General features: G+C 41.5%; 1 protein-coding gene and 1 long non-coding RNA gene across 6 annotated transcripts in view; one reads left to right on the forward strand and one right to left on the reverse strand.

The window, feature by feature from the left end:
- LOC112259985 (peroxisome proliferator-activated receptor gamma, coactivator 1 alpha) overlaps positions 1-3,435 on the reverse strand; it is a 42,141-nt gene extending 38,706 nt beyond the window's left edge. For 3 of the 5 annotated variants that reach the window (XM_024434742.2, XM_024434744.2, XM_024434743.2), the window contains exon 1: positions 3,233-3,433. In XM_024434742.2, the coding sequence (XP_024290510.1) occupies positions 3,233-3,280 (48 nt within the window). In that variant the 5' untranslated portion in view covers positions 3,281-3,433. Of the gene's footprint in view, positions 1-3,232 lie in introns of all 5 variants that reach the window. The other 2 variants (XM_024434745.2, XM_042328394.1) reach the window with 2 other exon arrangements.
- LOC121847433 lies at positions 413-11,044 on the forward strand. The gene is made up of 3 exons (XR_006084284.1): positions 413-939; positions 10,221-10,657; positions 10,847-11,044. It is a non-coding gene; the product is annotated as an uncharacterized LOC121847433 (long non-coding RNA).
- The last annotated feature ends 5,186 nt before the right edge of the window (positions 11,045-16,230 follow it).

Below are 16,230 nucleotides of genomic sequence, written 5' to 3' on the forward strand. Positions count from 1 at the left end.
AAACACACACGCACACTGAGGCAAATGATGAAAGCTACTTTTTCACATGAATTCACAAGCCGTTACCCCCACAGGTATTATTTTATGGTTATTATGCAATATCTGTACACTACATCCTGGCCTTGAGGACATTCATTATGTATTTGATGATAACAAGTTATCTTTATTGATAGGCCTAACTTTTTACATTTCTCATACTGCATGGTTCGTTTTAGCAGACTAGGAAATCCTGCTAGGCCTATTGGCCTAATAGGTCAGACATTCATAAAGCCTGATAATTCATTTAACATCGTGTTCCATGGGTATTCTTCCTATGGTTTTATGTCCATGTCACTGATAGGCTGAACTCTCGGGGTCAACCTCATTTGAATGACAGCATGGCTAGACTTGCCACCTGACTGGCTGACCTGGGCGCGTCAACACAATGGCAGCGTTAGCCATGGCACAAATTTCACTCTGACCCAACAGTCGTTTTCCACCCCGTACATGTGATACAGCGGGCCACGGTGATGCTAAATGCTGCCATTTCATTCGTCACTGTCCGCTTTTATATAGGGGCCTATGCGACAGATGCTCCGCCGCTCTCCAGACACAAATCATCGCTTCATCGAACTGCGTTGAGGGGATCCACAGACTTTAAATATGTGTGGTGTGGAGAGAGGAGGAAGATGGGGCAATGAAGTTTGACTCTGCGCCAACGGTTGCAAGCTCAATGTAAACACGTTCCAGGAAGGCGCTTTGCTAACCTACATTTCTTATTCAGGTGCCAATATGTTACAAATGTTAATTGCTTCAGCGGCCCGTGCTTGCTTGAGGCAAGGTTATGCCAGCACTGCACGCAATGCATCTTGTTCTGGAACATGGCAGTCACTTCTACTCGACAGAGAGAGAAACCCCCAGGCAAGCAAGGAGATATCAGCTCGAGTGAACCAAATGCAGGTATTTTTTTAAATCCCAAATTTACTCTCGCGTCTTCTCACTGACACCCTCGTTATGCATAGATAAACAGGCGTTTTAAGTTTGGCAAATGTCAAATCGAACCCCACATGTCATAAATGTTGGCTAGAGAGTTGTCAGGATTCAATGTATGCAGACTTAAGGGAGAGTTAATGGTGATACCCTCGGGCATACCCCGGAGGCAGTTAGTTCGCCAAGGAGCCAGAGAGAGGGAGAGGGCGTCTGACTGGAGAGAGATGAGCCCAGGGTTCGACTCAGGGCAACAGAGAGACATATAGCCTACTATACCAAGTGGGAGGTAGGCTTCAAAAAAAGAAAAACGCCCCGGCCAACACGTGCCATAGTCGATCCGGCCTCTGGTTGCACTCATGAGATGACATAGTCATAGGCTATATTTACAACACAACTCCCTCTCCTTTGCCCATAAACTAGGATAAAGATGCAAATTCATCATAGTCTCTATCCCTCCTAGCCCTGTAAAATGCCCCACTTTATCAAGATATACGAAAAAAGAAATCAAAGAGAGATCTGACATTTCCTCTCAATCTTCTCATCGACTTCCAAGGGTGTTAATGAAATAGCGCCGCCAGACAGAGCGAGGGGGGAGTGCGCTAACCGCCACTGCGAGCCAACGTGATTTACACACACAGAACACATACAAGCACCTGCTATGGTGAGATTATTAGGAATATGACTGGGGATGTTGAGTGAAATTCCCTGGTTGTAAAGGGGCGGTCTTTGGAAATTTCACGGCATGATTTATACTCAACTCAGAATGAATTGACGCACTTAGAAAATATAGAATAAAGTTAGCATGTCTGTCACAAGCAGGACAGGTTCTTGAAAAACACGCACCTTTTTAATGGGGGGGTGAACAACACAATAGATAGGCAGCAGATATCACTACGATGATACACTCGAAAATGCCGACACGGAACAAAAAAACAAAAATGTTTTTTTTTTTACTATAATAATTTGACAGGCTGGCTCAGACGACCGAGCATCCATCTATCGATATGAATAATTGAAGTTAAAGTGTAAAGGAGTGCTACTGGTGCATAAAGTAATTCGCCAGGCTGTCAATGCAAGCAAATAAATACATGCGTAGGTCAATGGTCTTGGTCAATAAGTAATGGGTTAAACTGACATTTCAAGGCATTTTGTCAAGCGAATAATTGTCATTCAATCTTGCCTCGAGTGGTGATAATAGACAGATGGAGAAAAGCTGATAAACCGACAGCAGCTTCATATCGAAGATGAGCTTCTATCCCATGAATGCGTATAAGTCGACGGTAACTGCAGACTATAGCCTACAGCTCAATGCCTAAAACAAAACTGCATAGACATGCATAACACTAATAACAGAGTTATAGTCTATCGTCCATCTCCAAATCACTATTTGCATTATTTCCAGTTATTCAAGTAAAAATCATTGCATTGAGTTGTCAATCTACCCCGTGCGTTTTAAACCAAGAGCTTACAAAGTATGCTATGGGAAAAACATTACCGATGGCAATTACGCAAATATTTTCATTAACCGGTCAAAACATTCTCATTTTGTAATATGCAACTAGGCTACAGATATGTGTTTACTCCTCCAAACGGATGTTGTTGGCAGAAATGTCAAGACGCGCCCGATACATGTTAGAGAAGATGCTCCTCCGTAATATCGAACCTCCGTGCCTGTTATCACCCCTGCACTTTCCACTGAACAAATCCCACTGAACAAATCACGTAAAATCCCGATAAAGCCCCGATAAAAAGACACGTATATCGTCGTGAGTGTTCTTTGTCACTGTACAATACCTGACTTAGAAACATTTCTGTCATTCGGACTTCAAGAGCGGACCCTTCTCACATCAGCACAAGAGCGAATACAGACTTTGACTGGAAAGATCTCCATACGCATGTAAACATTCTTTCCGACTGCACGACATCCTAGGGAGACGCGACCAGCAGCAAACTCCAGGGCTGCAAGAGACGCACCGCTCATGCAGCCTACAACATTACATATAACGACTTAAACACGACACTATGAAGTAAAAGCAGCAATTTTGCTTTATCCCCTCCACTTGTCATGTATTCCTGTGCATTTCCCCGTATCGTATCCTCAGCGCAATAGCGGCGATATTACGCATCCCGTGCCAACACAGCAAAGGAAAAGCCGTATTCGTTATCGGATATCAACGTCTTTGGATGTTCTGTGAGGTCCATCACCCAAAACGTTCCAGAACGGTACAGTTGACAATAAGTTGGATATTTTAGAACTGCTCACCTCTAATTCTCTCCAGACCGAGTCCTGGTTACACCTGTCCCACGCCATCCAGGCACTGAATGACGATCCGAAAGAAACAAAAAAAGAAATCAGGCAAAAAGAAATCCACTCGCGCTCCACTCGCTCTCGCACAGGCTACTGCCCCTTACCGAGAATGAACTGAGGGTACCTGTCTTACAACTGCTTCCATCACATGACAAAGCTATTAAAAGTAGGCAGGGAAGTGAGTCCCTTCGCCCCCTCCCTACTACTCGCCAATGACGTACTGTGAAGCAGGCGGGGTCTGGAACGCGCATCGTCAATATGTTCCAACTAAAAAAATCGGTCAATTCTAATGACACGGAAAAATAAAATATATTTCTAGCGCAGCCCACATATATTGTTGCTTTGCTTATCAAGTCACTGCTATGCCCAGACCGCTCACTGGTATATAGGCATACACACGTTTGACACTCGAATCACCACCATGCATGCAGCATTTCAAGATATCAAAATGCACAGTGATATCAATGAAACATCTCTGTCTTGTTGAACGTGTCTACATTGCACATTGCGCCATAAGCATAGTATTTCCCGTAACCTATTAAATATAGTAACACGGTAGGCTACTATGACACCACGCACCCTGTTTAGTTAAACAAATAGTAGACAATTACTGATGCTCATCTATTGAAAAGGGGTGCGCTGTGAGTTCCCATATATTATAAGGAAATAACGGATCATGTGAAGAACATGGCGACAAACAAAACATAAGGTTATACAAACAAAGTGTAGCCTATTTAAGTGTAGCCTATTGGTCTGACTTCAATAACATTTCCCAGATGTTCCAACTATGTTACTGTGAAGTTTTCCAATATCTCAATGCTAGGCTACTGCATTTCCAACTGGGGTATAGGTTTCAGAATCGCCTGGGCGACGCGAGGCTTGTGTATAAAGTCTATACCGTTTACATAACGCCCAATCTCCACCATATGCATATGCGTTTTGTTTGTTGGATGTGTAGCCCGCATTTTTCGTACTTGATGCACGTGCTTCGCTTTTCAAGTTGCTAAAAGCTAGCTAGTTGGAGTCTGTGTACTTCCATGTACCAGTGCACAGTAAAGCAACCGCACTAGTTGAAGATATTAAATGCACGTGGTACACAGAACGCACTACAGCCTAGTGCGGTATCCCCAACGCAGCGTTGCAGACTGCTCCATCGACAATGAATGACTTCCACATGATTTGATGCATCTGGTTGACATAAGGCGCCATGTCCACGCTGACAGCCTGCCTGCATGCTAGGCTACTCCAAAACTAATGTTAGACACTTTTGAATTTCCATTATTATTTCCTAATAACAGCAGAATGAAAGGAAATTGTGCAAGTTTGGACATGATTAGCCCCCCCCATCTCAAAGTAGGTTACAGCTTTAGACATTTTAGCCTAGGCTGTAATTTCAAGACAAAAACCTAATACCTACTGACCCCCCCCCATTAGGTAGGTTTCTATCTGTTTCAAAACTGGAGATTTACATTTTAGAAGACATGGTGCAGCAGGTGACAAGTATCAACCATGTGTACAGTGTCAACAGTGCATGTATACGAAACAGCAGCACAGACAACCAAAAACACAAGCTCTGTGTAGACATTTCAAACAAGCAGGTCATCAGTGGGTTGTGCCTGGGCACACATACCTTTTGGTTGTGGTATTCCTTTCCACAGAAAATCCACTTGATGTAAAACCCTATAGGTATGAAAAGAGATACAATTCTCATCTAAGGAAATGAATCTAGTCCCATTTTTGCTAAATTCACAAATACAAGTTAACATTATTACCTAGGATAAATCTGATATAATTCCAACAATTGAATTAAGATATTTTATCAGGTAAAAAAGCTAAACCAAAAGTGAATGTAGCCTCTGAGGCGTCAGTGATAGTATTTTTCAAGTTGAATCTTTTTCAAGTTTAAAGGGCCCTTCTCACTGGGCACACTATCTCATTTCAACGTGGAAGGAGGTGCTTAAACTGGGGAGGTGATTTCAAGCCATGTGCGCAGTAGTTATTGTACCCCAGTGGAAACACTAAAGATGGACCGTTCATTCTACATTTATATTTTCATTAAATACCATGTTTCACAATAGCACCCCCCCAAAAAAGTATGTGTAGTGCAAAAACACTGAGTATACCAAACATTAGGAATACCTTCTTAATATTGAGTTGCACCCCCCCCACACACACACCTTTACCCTAAGAACAGCCTCAATTCAACAGGGCGTGGACTCTACAAGATGTCGAAAGCATTCTACAGGGATGCTGGCCCATGTTGACTTCAATGCCTCCCACAGTTGTCAAGTTGGCTGGATGTCCTTTGGGTGTTGGACCATTCTTGATGCACATAGGAAACTGTTGAGCGAAATAAAAAAAAACAGCAGCGTTGCAGTTCTTGACACAAACCGGTGTGCCTGGCACCTACTACCATACCCTGTTCAAAGGCACTTCAATCTTTTGTCTTGCCCATTCACCCTCTGAATGGCACACATACACAATCCATGTCTCAATTGTCTCAAGGATTAAAAATCCTTTAACCTGCCTCCAGCCCTTCATCCACGCTGATTGAAGTAGATTTACACTGATTGAAGACACATCAATAAAGGAATAATAACTTTAACCTAGATTCACCTGGTCAGTCTATGTCATGGAAAGAGCAGGTGTTCTTAATGTTATGTATACACAGTGGATGCATCAATATGATTTGTCACTTTGTTTTTTCATTCAACATTGGAAATTTGAGATAATAGCGATGCTGCTGTGTCAGTGGGTTGCTTTTTGACAATAAGGCACCAGACTGTCTACAGTCATAACGTTTTGAATCTAGAAGAAGACCGTGAGACGGGAGTAGGCAAGAAGGAGTCGATGTCACGGTTGTGTGGAGAGACGGACCAGGGCGCAGTGTGATTAAAGTTCCACATAATTTATTTACCCGAAACTTCCAAACAACGAACCGTGACATCAGAGGTGCCACATGCACTAACTCAAAACAAGATCCCACAAAAAAACAGTGGGGAAATGGCTGCCTAAATATGATCCCCAATCAGAGACAACGCTAAACAACTGCCTCTGATTGGGAACCATACCAGGCCAACATAGAAATAAAACAACCTAGATTACCCACCCTAGTCACACCCCAACTTAACCAAAATAGAGAATAAAAAGGCTCTCTATGCTCAGGGCATGACTGTACCCCCCCCCCCCAAAAAAAGTGCGGACTCCGGCTGCAAAACCTGACTCTATAGGGTGGGCATCTAGCTTTGGTGGTGGTGCCGGTGCGGGTCAAAGAACCGCTCATCCCGCGGCTCCAGCATCGGTGGCGGCTCTGGTGTGGGACTTTGCCCCTGCCCAAACCACGGGTCCGGCCATGGAGCCGGGTAGAACACCGTGCCCGGACTGATCCTCGGGCGCAGAGGAGGACCCCAGCCATGGAGCTGGGTTGAACGCCGCACCCGGATTGGGCACCGGCGCCGAGGAAGGCTTCGGCCATGGAGCAGGACTGGACGCCGTGCCGTGTCTGGACATTGCCGCAGACGAAGGCTCCTGCCAAGGAGCGGGACTGGTCACCGTGCCTGGAATGGGAACCGGCACAGAGGAAGGCTCCGGCCTTGGCGAGGGACTGGACGCCGTGCCTGGACTGTGGACCGTCGTAGGAGGTTCCGGACTGTGGACCTTCGTAGGAGGTCTTCGTGTCACGGTTGTGTGGAGAGACTGACCAAGGCGCAGCGTGATTAAAGTTCCACATAATTTATTTACTCGAAACTTCCAAACAAAAAAAGAAATGAACAACGAACCGTGACATCAGAGGTGCCACATGCACTAACTCAAAACAAGATCCCACAAAAAAACAGTGGGGAAATGGCTGCCTAAACATGATCCCCAATCAGAGAACGCTAAACAGCTTCCTCTGATTGGGAACCATACCAGGCCAACATAGAAATAAAACAACCTAGATTACCCACCCTAGTCACACCCCGACCTAAACAAAATAGAGAATAAAAAGACTCTATTATCAGGGCGTGACAGTCGACCAGGATTGGCAAGAGGAATGTCGAGTTGTCCTGAAAAGCATGATAAGCTAACCTTACAGTGTGTCAAGCTAGCTAGAGAAACTAGCTAGCATGTTGGTTAGCTAGCTAGCTAACTATCTGTGTTTTACATGTCATACTTAAGTGGTAATGCCAGAGAAGCAGGTGTTTGGAGGATATATTGGCACGGCTGTTGTTAGGCCCGAGATGAAGTCGAGGTCTGGAAAATCGTGCCAATATATTCTCCATACACCAGCTTTGAGGTACATTATCCCTTTTATACAACGGGTTACCAACATATTCAAATAATGATTTACATATTTTCATTAAAAACATTATTTTGATGAATTTATTGATACTATTTCATCCTTTCACAAGTTATAGTCCAACACAAATCTAGGCTTGCTATCCAAGCCTGCTAGTCGTTCGTTTTATCAGTTCGGTTGCCAGAGACGTGTCCCAGTCATTAAGTCTTTTTGTTCTGTATCTATGGACATTCGTTCTAAATCGTTCGTCCAGTCGTTCGTTCTAAATGTTTTATTGCCATACTGGCTGTGTTACGGTTTTCTTCTGTCGAATGAGAGGAGGACCAACATTCAGCGTGGTTATTTAATAAAGATGAAAAACGAACAATACAAAAACACTAAACGTAACGTGAAAAACCGAAACAGCCCTATCTTGTGCAAACAAACACTCAAAGAGACAGGAACAATCACCCACGAAACACTCAAAGAATATGGCTGCCTAAATATGGTTCCCAATCAGAGACAACGATAAACACCTGCCTCTGATTGAGAATGACTCCAGGCAACCATAGACTTTCCTAGACTACTATACTACACCACAATTCCTTGCTGCACTTCATTTAAGTTGACCTGTTTTCTATTGATATTTCTTTGTATAAATCCAGGCTGATTTGCCTGTCTGTTTCATCCCGACTCCTGACACGTTCCTTACTATGCGATAGCTGGAGATCGAATTTGAATATTGAAAGTGTTGCAAATGTCGGCGAGACAGACAGCAAGGTTTATAATAAATCTCCACTGTTGAAAACTAAATGTTAGTCTAAAAGAAACGTGAGATAATGTCTATATGCTTTATCTAGTAGAGATCAAGTTCATAAATTGCCTGGCTGGGCTGATGAGATAGTGGATTTCGCAGTCAGATGGAACAGCGTAAATAGGCATTTTAACGTCATAGATTTTGCCGGTGGTAACTCGTGGAATAGACACCGGCTGGAATGCGGGTTTAACCAATCAGCATTCAGGATTAGACCAACCCATTGTATAATATGTCATAACAGCTGACATAACTTGTCATAACCTGTCATAATATGGTCATAACACTGTCATGACCCATATATTTACACCTGTTGTGACATATATTATTATGTTTTAATGGCTGGTTATGACACCTACATAAGTGTCAAAACTCCCATTTATTCAAATGTGGGTTTTTTTCCGTGCCAAGAAGTTTCCTTTCATTTGAAAGTTTGTTTCTTAAGTCCTTTGTTGTTGTTGTAATGAATTCTTGTAGAAAATAGAAAATAACTTGTAGAAAATACACTTTACGACACTATCATAAAATATTAATACCATCCTGTGTCACTTTACTTGGACTAAGAAAATACACTATGGCGCTGTCATGAAGCATTATGACCATCCTGTCACTTTATTTGGACTAAGAAAGTATACTTTATGGCACTGTCATGAAGCATTATGACCATCCTGTCACTTTATTTGGACTAAGAAAGTACACTTTATGGCACTGTTATGAAGCATTATGACCATCCTGTCACTTTATTTGGACGAAGAAAGTACACTTTATGGCACTGTTATGAAGCATTATGACTATCCTGTCACTTTATTTGGACTAAGAAAGTACACTTTATGGCACTGTCATGAAGCATTATGACCATCCTGTCACTTTATTTGGACTGTGTGCGCAATTACAATTATAATTTCATATGGCCAATTTCAGAAAATTTCATTTGACATAAACATACAATTGACAAGTAGGCTATGGTGTAATGGAATGTTTTGCCTTGTGTGGTAGGTTTTGTGGGATATGACAGTCTAATGTACGGACCATATCCAAGCATAAAATAACAACGCTGGTAGGTTTAGTGGGTTTTGACACTCTTATGTATGGTCCATATCCAACCATAAAATAACTACGGTGGTAGGTTTAGTGGGTTTTGACACTCTTATGTATGGACCATATCCAACCATAAAATAACTACGGTGGTAGGTTTAGTGGGTTTTGACACTCTTATGTATGGTCCATATCCAACCATAAAATAACTACGGTGGTAGGTTTAGTGGGTTTTGACACTCTTATGTATGGACCATATCCAACCATAAAATAACTACGGTGGTAGGTTTAGTGGGTTTTGACACTCTTATGTACAGACCATATCCAACCATAAAATAACTAATGTGGTAGGTTTAGTGGGTTTTGACACTTATGTAGGTGTCATAACCAGCTATAAAATAATGCAATATATGCCACCACCGGTCTAAATATATTTCTTGACAGTGTTCTGACCATATTATGACAGGTTATGTCAGCTGTTATGATGTGACATGTTATGATGCTGGGAGTCAAGTAAAGTGTTACTCATTTTTCAGACATCGTCTATGAAGCTGTTTGGATGCTAAATTAGGCCTCAACAATCACAGGAATCTAAGTTGTAAGCCTGCTAACTACAGTAAAATAAGGAGGAGCATGACGTTGTCATGATGGAATAAGTCGAGGTAGCAATTGTTAGTGAGATGAGACGTGGTGCCATAATATAATTCACTTGGATGGCATGTCACATTTTTTTTATCAGCTCTATTGTTGTCATTTACAGACATTAATCATGAAATAGGCCAACTGACAGATGAATCCTAAATACAGGTACCATTTACCTTTGTTAATCTCTTCAGGTTTGTCATCTGATTTCTTGGGAGCCTGGTAGAGATAGATGCCACCAGTCTACAAGGCAGGACATTTATCTGCATCCAGGTGGAGGCTTGCTACCAGCAGGAACATGCAGCACTCTGTGTCAGTAAGTCATGATATGATTGTTTTCTTTACATCGCATGGTACTATTACAATAGTATCAAGAGTACTAATAGTACTCATATGAGTGGAGAAGCCCTAGGCACCATACACCTGTATAATCCTAGAGTAACTCACTGTCAGTGAGACTGTGATTAGAGGATTAGGCAGGAGGCCAGTGGGAGGTCAGGGGTGAGGGTTCTATTTCAAGCACACTCACTACGTCTATCAGTCTTTCTCCACGTACTACAGAGACAGAATGGTTCAATGACCTCCAGAGCCTTCTGACCAACTTCCTGCAATCTCTCCAGAGCACAGAGAAGTAAGCTCCACTCATAATAGTACACTTGATGCACTCTGTAAAATGTATTTTACTATGGCAGTCTGCCTGTGTGATTGCATAGCATATTATCCAGGGCCACTGGTTGGATTGGATTTAATGTACTCACTCAAACTTATGGTCTCCCAGACTATTATAAAAACTAACATGTGTCCATCCCCCTATCTGCAGGTGAGTCTTCTGTGTTATGGAACTCAAGAACAGCACATAAAAAAAACCTGCCACTCTGTTGTCAGCTATCCGCAGACAGTTCCCCGAGGAAAGATGCAACTAACTAACTAAAGGTTAATTTGTGGAATTTTTTCCTTCTTAATGCGTTTGAGCCAATTAGTTGTGTTGTGACAATTTAGGGGTGGTATACAGAAGATAGCCCTATTTGGTAAAAGACCAAGTCCATATTATGGCAAGAACAGCTCAAATAAGCAAAGAGAAATGAGAGTCCATCATGACTTTAAGACATGAAGGTCAGTCAATCCGGAACATTTCAAGAACTTTGAAAGTTTCTTCAAGTGCAATCGCAAAAAACATCAAGCGCTATGATGAAACTGGCTCTCATGAGGACCGCCACAGGAAAGGAAGACCCAGAGTTACCTCTGCTGCAGAGGATAGGTTCATTAGAGTTTCCAGCCTCGGAAATCAGCAATTAACTGCACCTCAGATTGCAGCCCAAATAAATGCTTCACAGAGTTCAAGTAACAGACACATCTCAACATCAACTGTTCAGAGGAGACTGCGTGAGTCAGGCCTTCATGGTCGAATTGCTGCAAAGAAACCACTACCACTAAAGGACACCAATAATAAGAAGAGACTTGCTTGGGCCAAGAAACACGAGCAATGGACATTAGACCAGTGGAAATCTGTCATTTGGTCTGATGAGTCCAAATTGGAGATTTTTGGTTCCAACCGCTGTGTCTTTGTGAGACGCAGAGTAGGTGAACGGATGATCTCCGCATGTGTGGTTCCCACCGTGAAGCATGGAGGAGGAGGTGTGATGGTGTGGGGGTGCTTTGCTAGTGACACTGTCAGTGATTTAATTAGAATTCAAGGCAAAGTTAACCTGCATGACTAAAACAGCATTCTGCAGCGATACGCCATCCCATTTGGTTTGCGCTTAGTGGGACTATCATTTGTTTTTCAACAGGACAATGACCCAAAACACACCTCCAGGCAGTGTAAGGGCTATTTGACCAAGAAGGAGAGTGATGGAGTGCTGCATCAGATGACCTGGCCTCCACAATCATCTGACCACAACCCAATTGAGATGGTTTGGGATGAGTTGGACCGCGGAGTGAAGAAAAATCCACCAATAAGTGTTCAGCATATGTGGGAACTCCTTCAAGACTGTTGGAATATCATTCCATGTGACTATCTCATGAAACTGGTTGAGAGAACGCCAAGCGTGTGAAAAGCTGCCATCAAGGCAAAGGTTGGATACTTTGAAGAATCTAAAATATATTTGAATTTGTATAACACTATTTTTAGTTACTACTTGATTCCATGTGTTAATGGTTTTGAAGTCTTCACTATTATTCTACAATGTAGAAAATAGTAAAAATTTAAAAAACTTGAATGAGTAGGTGTGTCTAAACTTTTGACTGGTACTGTACATTAATAAAGTAGTATTCACCTGGACATGAGACTTGCACTGATTTTAGACCTTTTGAATCATAAGTGCTGTCTTAATGACTTTACCACAGGAAAAAAAGTACATTTGGTCATCCACAAAATGTGGCCATTGAAAGGGTTAAAACCACTTTGGGCTAGACGTGCCGCTAGCGGCACCCCTCGACAACATCCGGTGAAATTGCAGAGCGCGAAATTCAAAATCCAAAAATCGTAATATTAAATATTCAAGAAAATACAATTGTCTTACATCGTTTAAAAGCTTAACTTCTTGTTAATCCAGATTTCAAAAAGGCTTTATGGCGAAATTATACCATGTGATTATCTACGGACAGCGCCCTGCATACAAAAGCATTAAAAACATTTTCCAAACCAGCAGAGGTGTCATGAACGTTAGAAATAGTGATCACATAAATCACTTACCTTTGAAGATCGTCCTCTGTTTGCAATCCCAAGGGTCCCAGCTACATAACAAATGGTCGTTTTGTTCGATAAAGTCCTTCTTTATAGCCCAAAAAAGTCAGTTTAGTTGGCGCGCTTGATCCAGTAATCTACCTGTTCCCCTCATTCAAAATGAATACAAAGGAATCCCTAAAGTTATCAATAAACTTCGTCCAAACAAGTCAAACAACATTTCTAATCAATCTTCAGGTACCCTAATATATAAATAAACAATCAAATTTAAGACGGAGAATAGTATGTTCATTACCGGAGATAAATAACGAAGTGTGCGCCCTCATCCACGCACTCCACAAGACTACAGTCAAAATGAGAGCCACCTAGAAAAACTACAAATTATAGCTAATTTTTCAAAAAACAAGCCTGAAACCCTTTCTAAAGACTGTTGACATCTAGTGGAAGCCATAGGAACTGCAATCTGGGAGGATTTCCTTTGATTTTTCCCATAGACAGGGTGGGGACCTCAAAAAGAATTCCTGGATGGATTCTGCTCGGGTTTTCGCCTGCCATATCAGTTCGGTTATACTCACAGACATTATGTTAACAGTTTTAGAAACTTCAGAGTATTTTCTATCCAATACTACCAATCATATGCATATCCTAGCTTCTGGGCCTGAGTAACAGGCAGTTTACTTTGGGCACCTCAGTCATCTGAACTTCCGAATACTGCCCCCTATCAAGGCACACCTGTAAACTGAAATGCATTCCAGGTTACTACCTCATGAACCTGGTTGAGAGAATGCCAAGAGTGTGCAAAGCTGTCATCAAGGCGAACGGTGGCTACTTTGAAGAATCTCAAACATCAAATATATTTTGATTTGTTATTTCATAATTTTGATGTCTTCACTATTATTCTACAATGTAGAAAATAGTAAAAATACAGAAAAGGCCTGGAATGAGTAGGTGTGTCCAAACGTTTCACTGGTACTGTATATCAGACATCACACAGGTGTGTCAACTAAAATATATATTTTAGTCAAGATTAAAGAATGGGACAAGTAGTGAATACAAGTCAGTGCTTTTGCCCGTATTACTTCGTATGAATTTGAGTGGATACATACAATACAGTGCCTTCAGAAAGTATTCACACCCCTTGACATTTTCCACATTTTGTTGTGTTACAGGCTGGATTTGAAATGAATTAAATTGAGATTTGTTTTGTCACTCGCCTACACACAATACCCCATAATGACAAAATAGAATTATGTTCTAGGAATTTTTTTACGAATGAATTAGAAATGAAAAGCTGAAATGTCTTGAGTCAATAAGTATTTAATTCAGGAGTAAAAATGTCAGATAACAAGCCAGATAATAACTTGAATGGACTCACTCTCTGTACAATAATAGTGTTCAACATGATTTTTTAATGAATACCTCATCTCTGTACACAACACATACAATGATCTGTAAGGTCCCCCAGTCGAGCAGTGAATTTCAAACACAGATTCAACCACAAAGACCAGGGAGGTTTTCCAATGACTCCAAAGAAGGGCACCTATTGGTACATGGGTTAAAAAAAGATGAAATTGAATATCCCTTTGAGCATGGTGAAGTTATTATTTACACTTTTGATGGTGTATAAATAAACACAGTAACTACAAAGATACAGGCGTCCTTCCTAACTCAGTTGCCGGAGAGGAAGGAAACCGCTCAGGGATTGGTGACTTTAAAACAGTTACAAAGTTTAATGGCTGTGACAGAAGAAAACGGAAGATGTATGAAGAATGTTGTAATTACTCCACAATACTAACCAATTGAAAGAGCAAAAAAGAAGAAGCCTGTACAGAATAAAAACATTCCAAAACATGCATCCTGTTTGCGTCAAGGCACTAAAGTAATACTGCAAAAAATGTGGCAAAGCAATTAACCATTTGTCCTGAATACAAAGTGTTTGGGGCAACACATTACTGAGTACCACTCTCCATATTTTCAAGCACAGTGGTCGCTGCATCATGTTTTGGTTATGCATGTAATTGTTAAGAACCAGGGAGTTTTTCAGGACAAAAATTAAACGGAATGGAGCTAGGTACAGGCAAAATCCTAGAGGAAAACCTGGTTCAGTCTGCTTTCCACCAGACACTGGCAGATTAATTCACCTTTCAGCAGGACAATAAACATAAAACACAAGGCCAAATCTACACTGGAGTTGCTTACCAAGAAGAAAGTGAATGTTCTTGAGTGGCCAAGTTTCAGTTTTGACTTAAATCTGCTTGAAAACCTATGGCAAGTCTTGAAAATGGTTGTCTAGCAACAACCAAGTTGACAGAACTTTAAAAAGAATAATGGAAAATATTGTACAATCCAAGTGTGCAAAGCTCTTAGAGACTTACCCAGAAAAACTCACAGCTGTAAACACTGCCAAAGGTGATTCTGACATGTATTGACTCAGGGGTGTTAACATTTATGTCAATTAGATATTTCTGTATTTTATTTTCAATATATTTGCCAAGATTTCTAAAAACATGTTTTCAGTTTTATGGGGTATTGGGGGTATTGTGTGTAGATAGATGAGAAAAAGTATACATTTGATCAATTTTGAATTCAGGCTGTAACACAACAAAATGTGGAATAAGTCAAGTGGTATGAATAATTTCTGAAAGCACTGACATGTTGACAGAATGGCTGTGTGAGACAGAGCGCAAGAGAGAGAGAGAGAGAGAGAGAGACTGTTGCTGTGCTCCCAGGTAAGGCCCTTGCTTCCAGTAGCACTGAAGTAGCACACCATCCAGGCCCTTGTCACAGCATGTAGTGGCCTGATAGGGAGACAACAATAAACGCATTTCATCACCAAAGCCATGCTAGCATTTACTGCAAGTTGCTGAAAAATTCAACATATTTTTTAGTGTCATTGATATATGGAAATTCACTTATATTCAGTTCATTAGCATTGACTATAATACCTCTAGAGTCCTGTGGTCAAACGACCGCTGTGCAAGTTATTGGACAACAAGCTTTATTCCAGGGCAGGTATACACAACGCGTCTTCAGAGTAGGAAGTAGGAATTTTAGGTTGAGATGGAGACGTGAATCCAACATATAATTTGTTAACTTCCTGACAAGTTATTAGGCTTTTTATTTGATTTATAAAGTGATATTGAATTGTGTTTGGTGTTCAACGCAACCTCAGTAAAAGGCACATGACAGCCCGCTTGGAGTTTGCCAAAAGGAATCTAAAGGACTCGGCGCCGCCGGAGGAGATGGCCGCTGTTTTACGGTCTCCTAACCAATTGTGCTATTATGTGGGGGGTTTTCGCGATATTTATAAATAATTTTGTACATAATGTTTCTGCAACCATATCTTACGGAAGAAAAGAGCTTCTGGATATCAGGACAGCGATCACTCACCTCGGATTAGACAAAGATTTCTTCAACAACAACAAGCAGGACTCACACGATATTCTCCAAACACCCCACAGGGCAGACATCCCAATTATTCGCAAAAGGAAGCGACGCAGAGGACGAAGAGCCGGATG

Source organism: Oncorhynchus tshawytscha, linkage group LG10 (assembly GCF_018296145.1).
Source record: "Oncorhynchus tshawytscha isolate Ot180627B linkage group LG10, Otsh_v2.0, whole genome shotgun sequence".
NCBI lineage: Eukaryota > Metazoa > Chordata > Actinopteri > Salmoniformes > Salmonidae > Oncorhynchus > Oncorhynchus tshawytscha.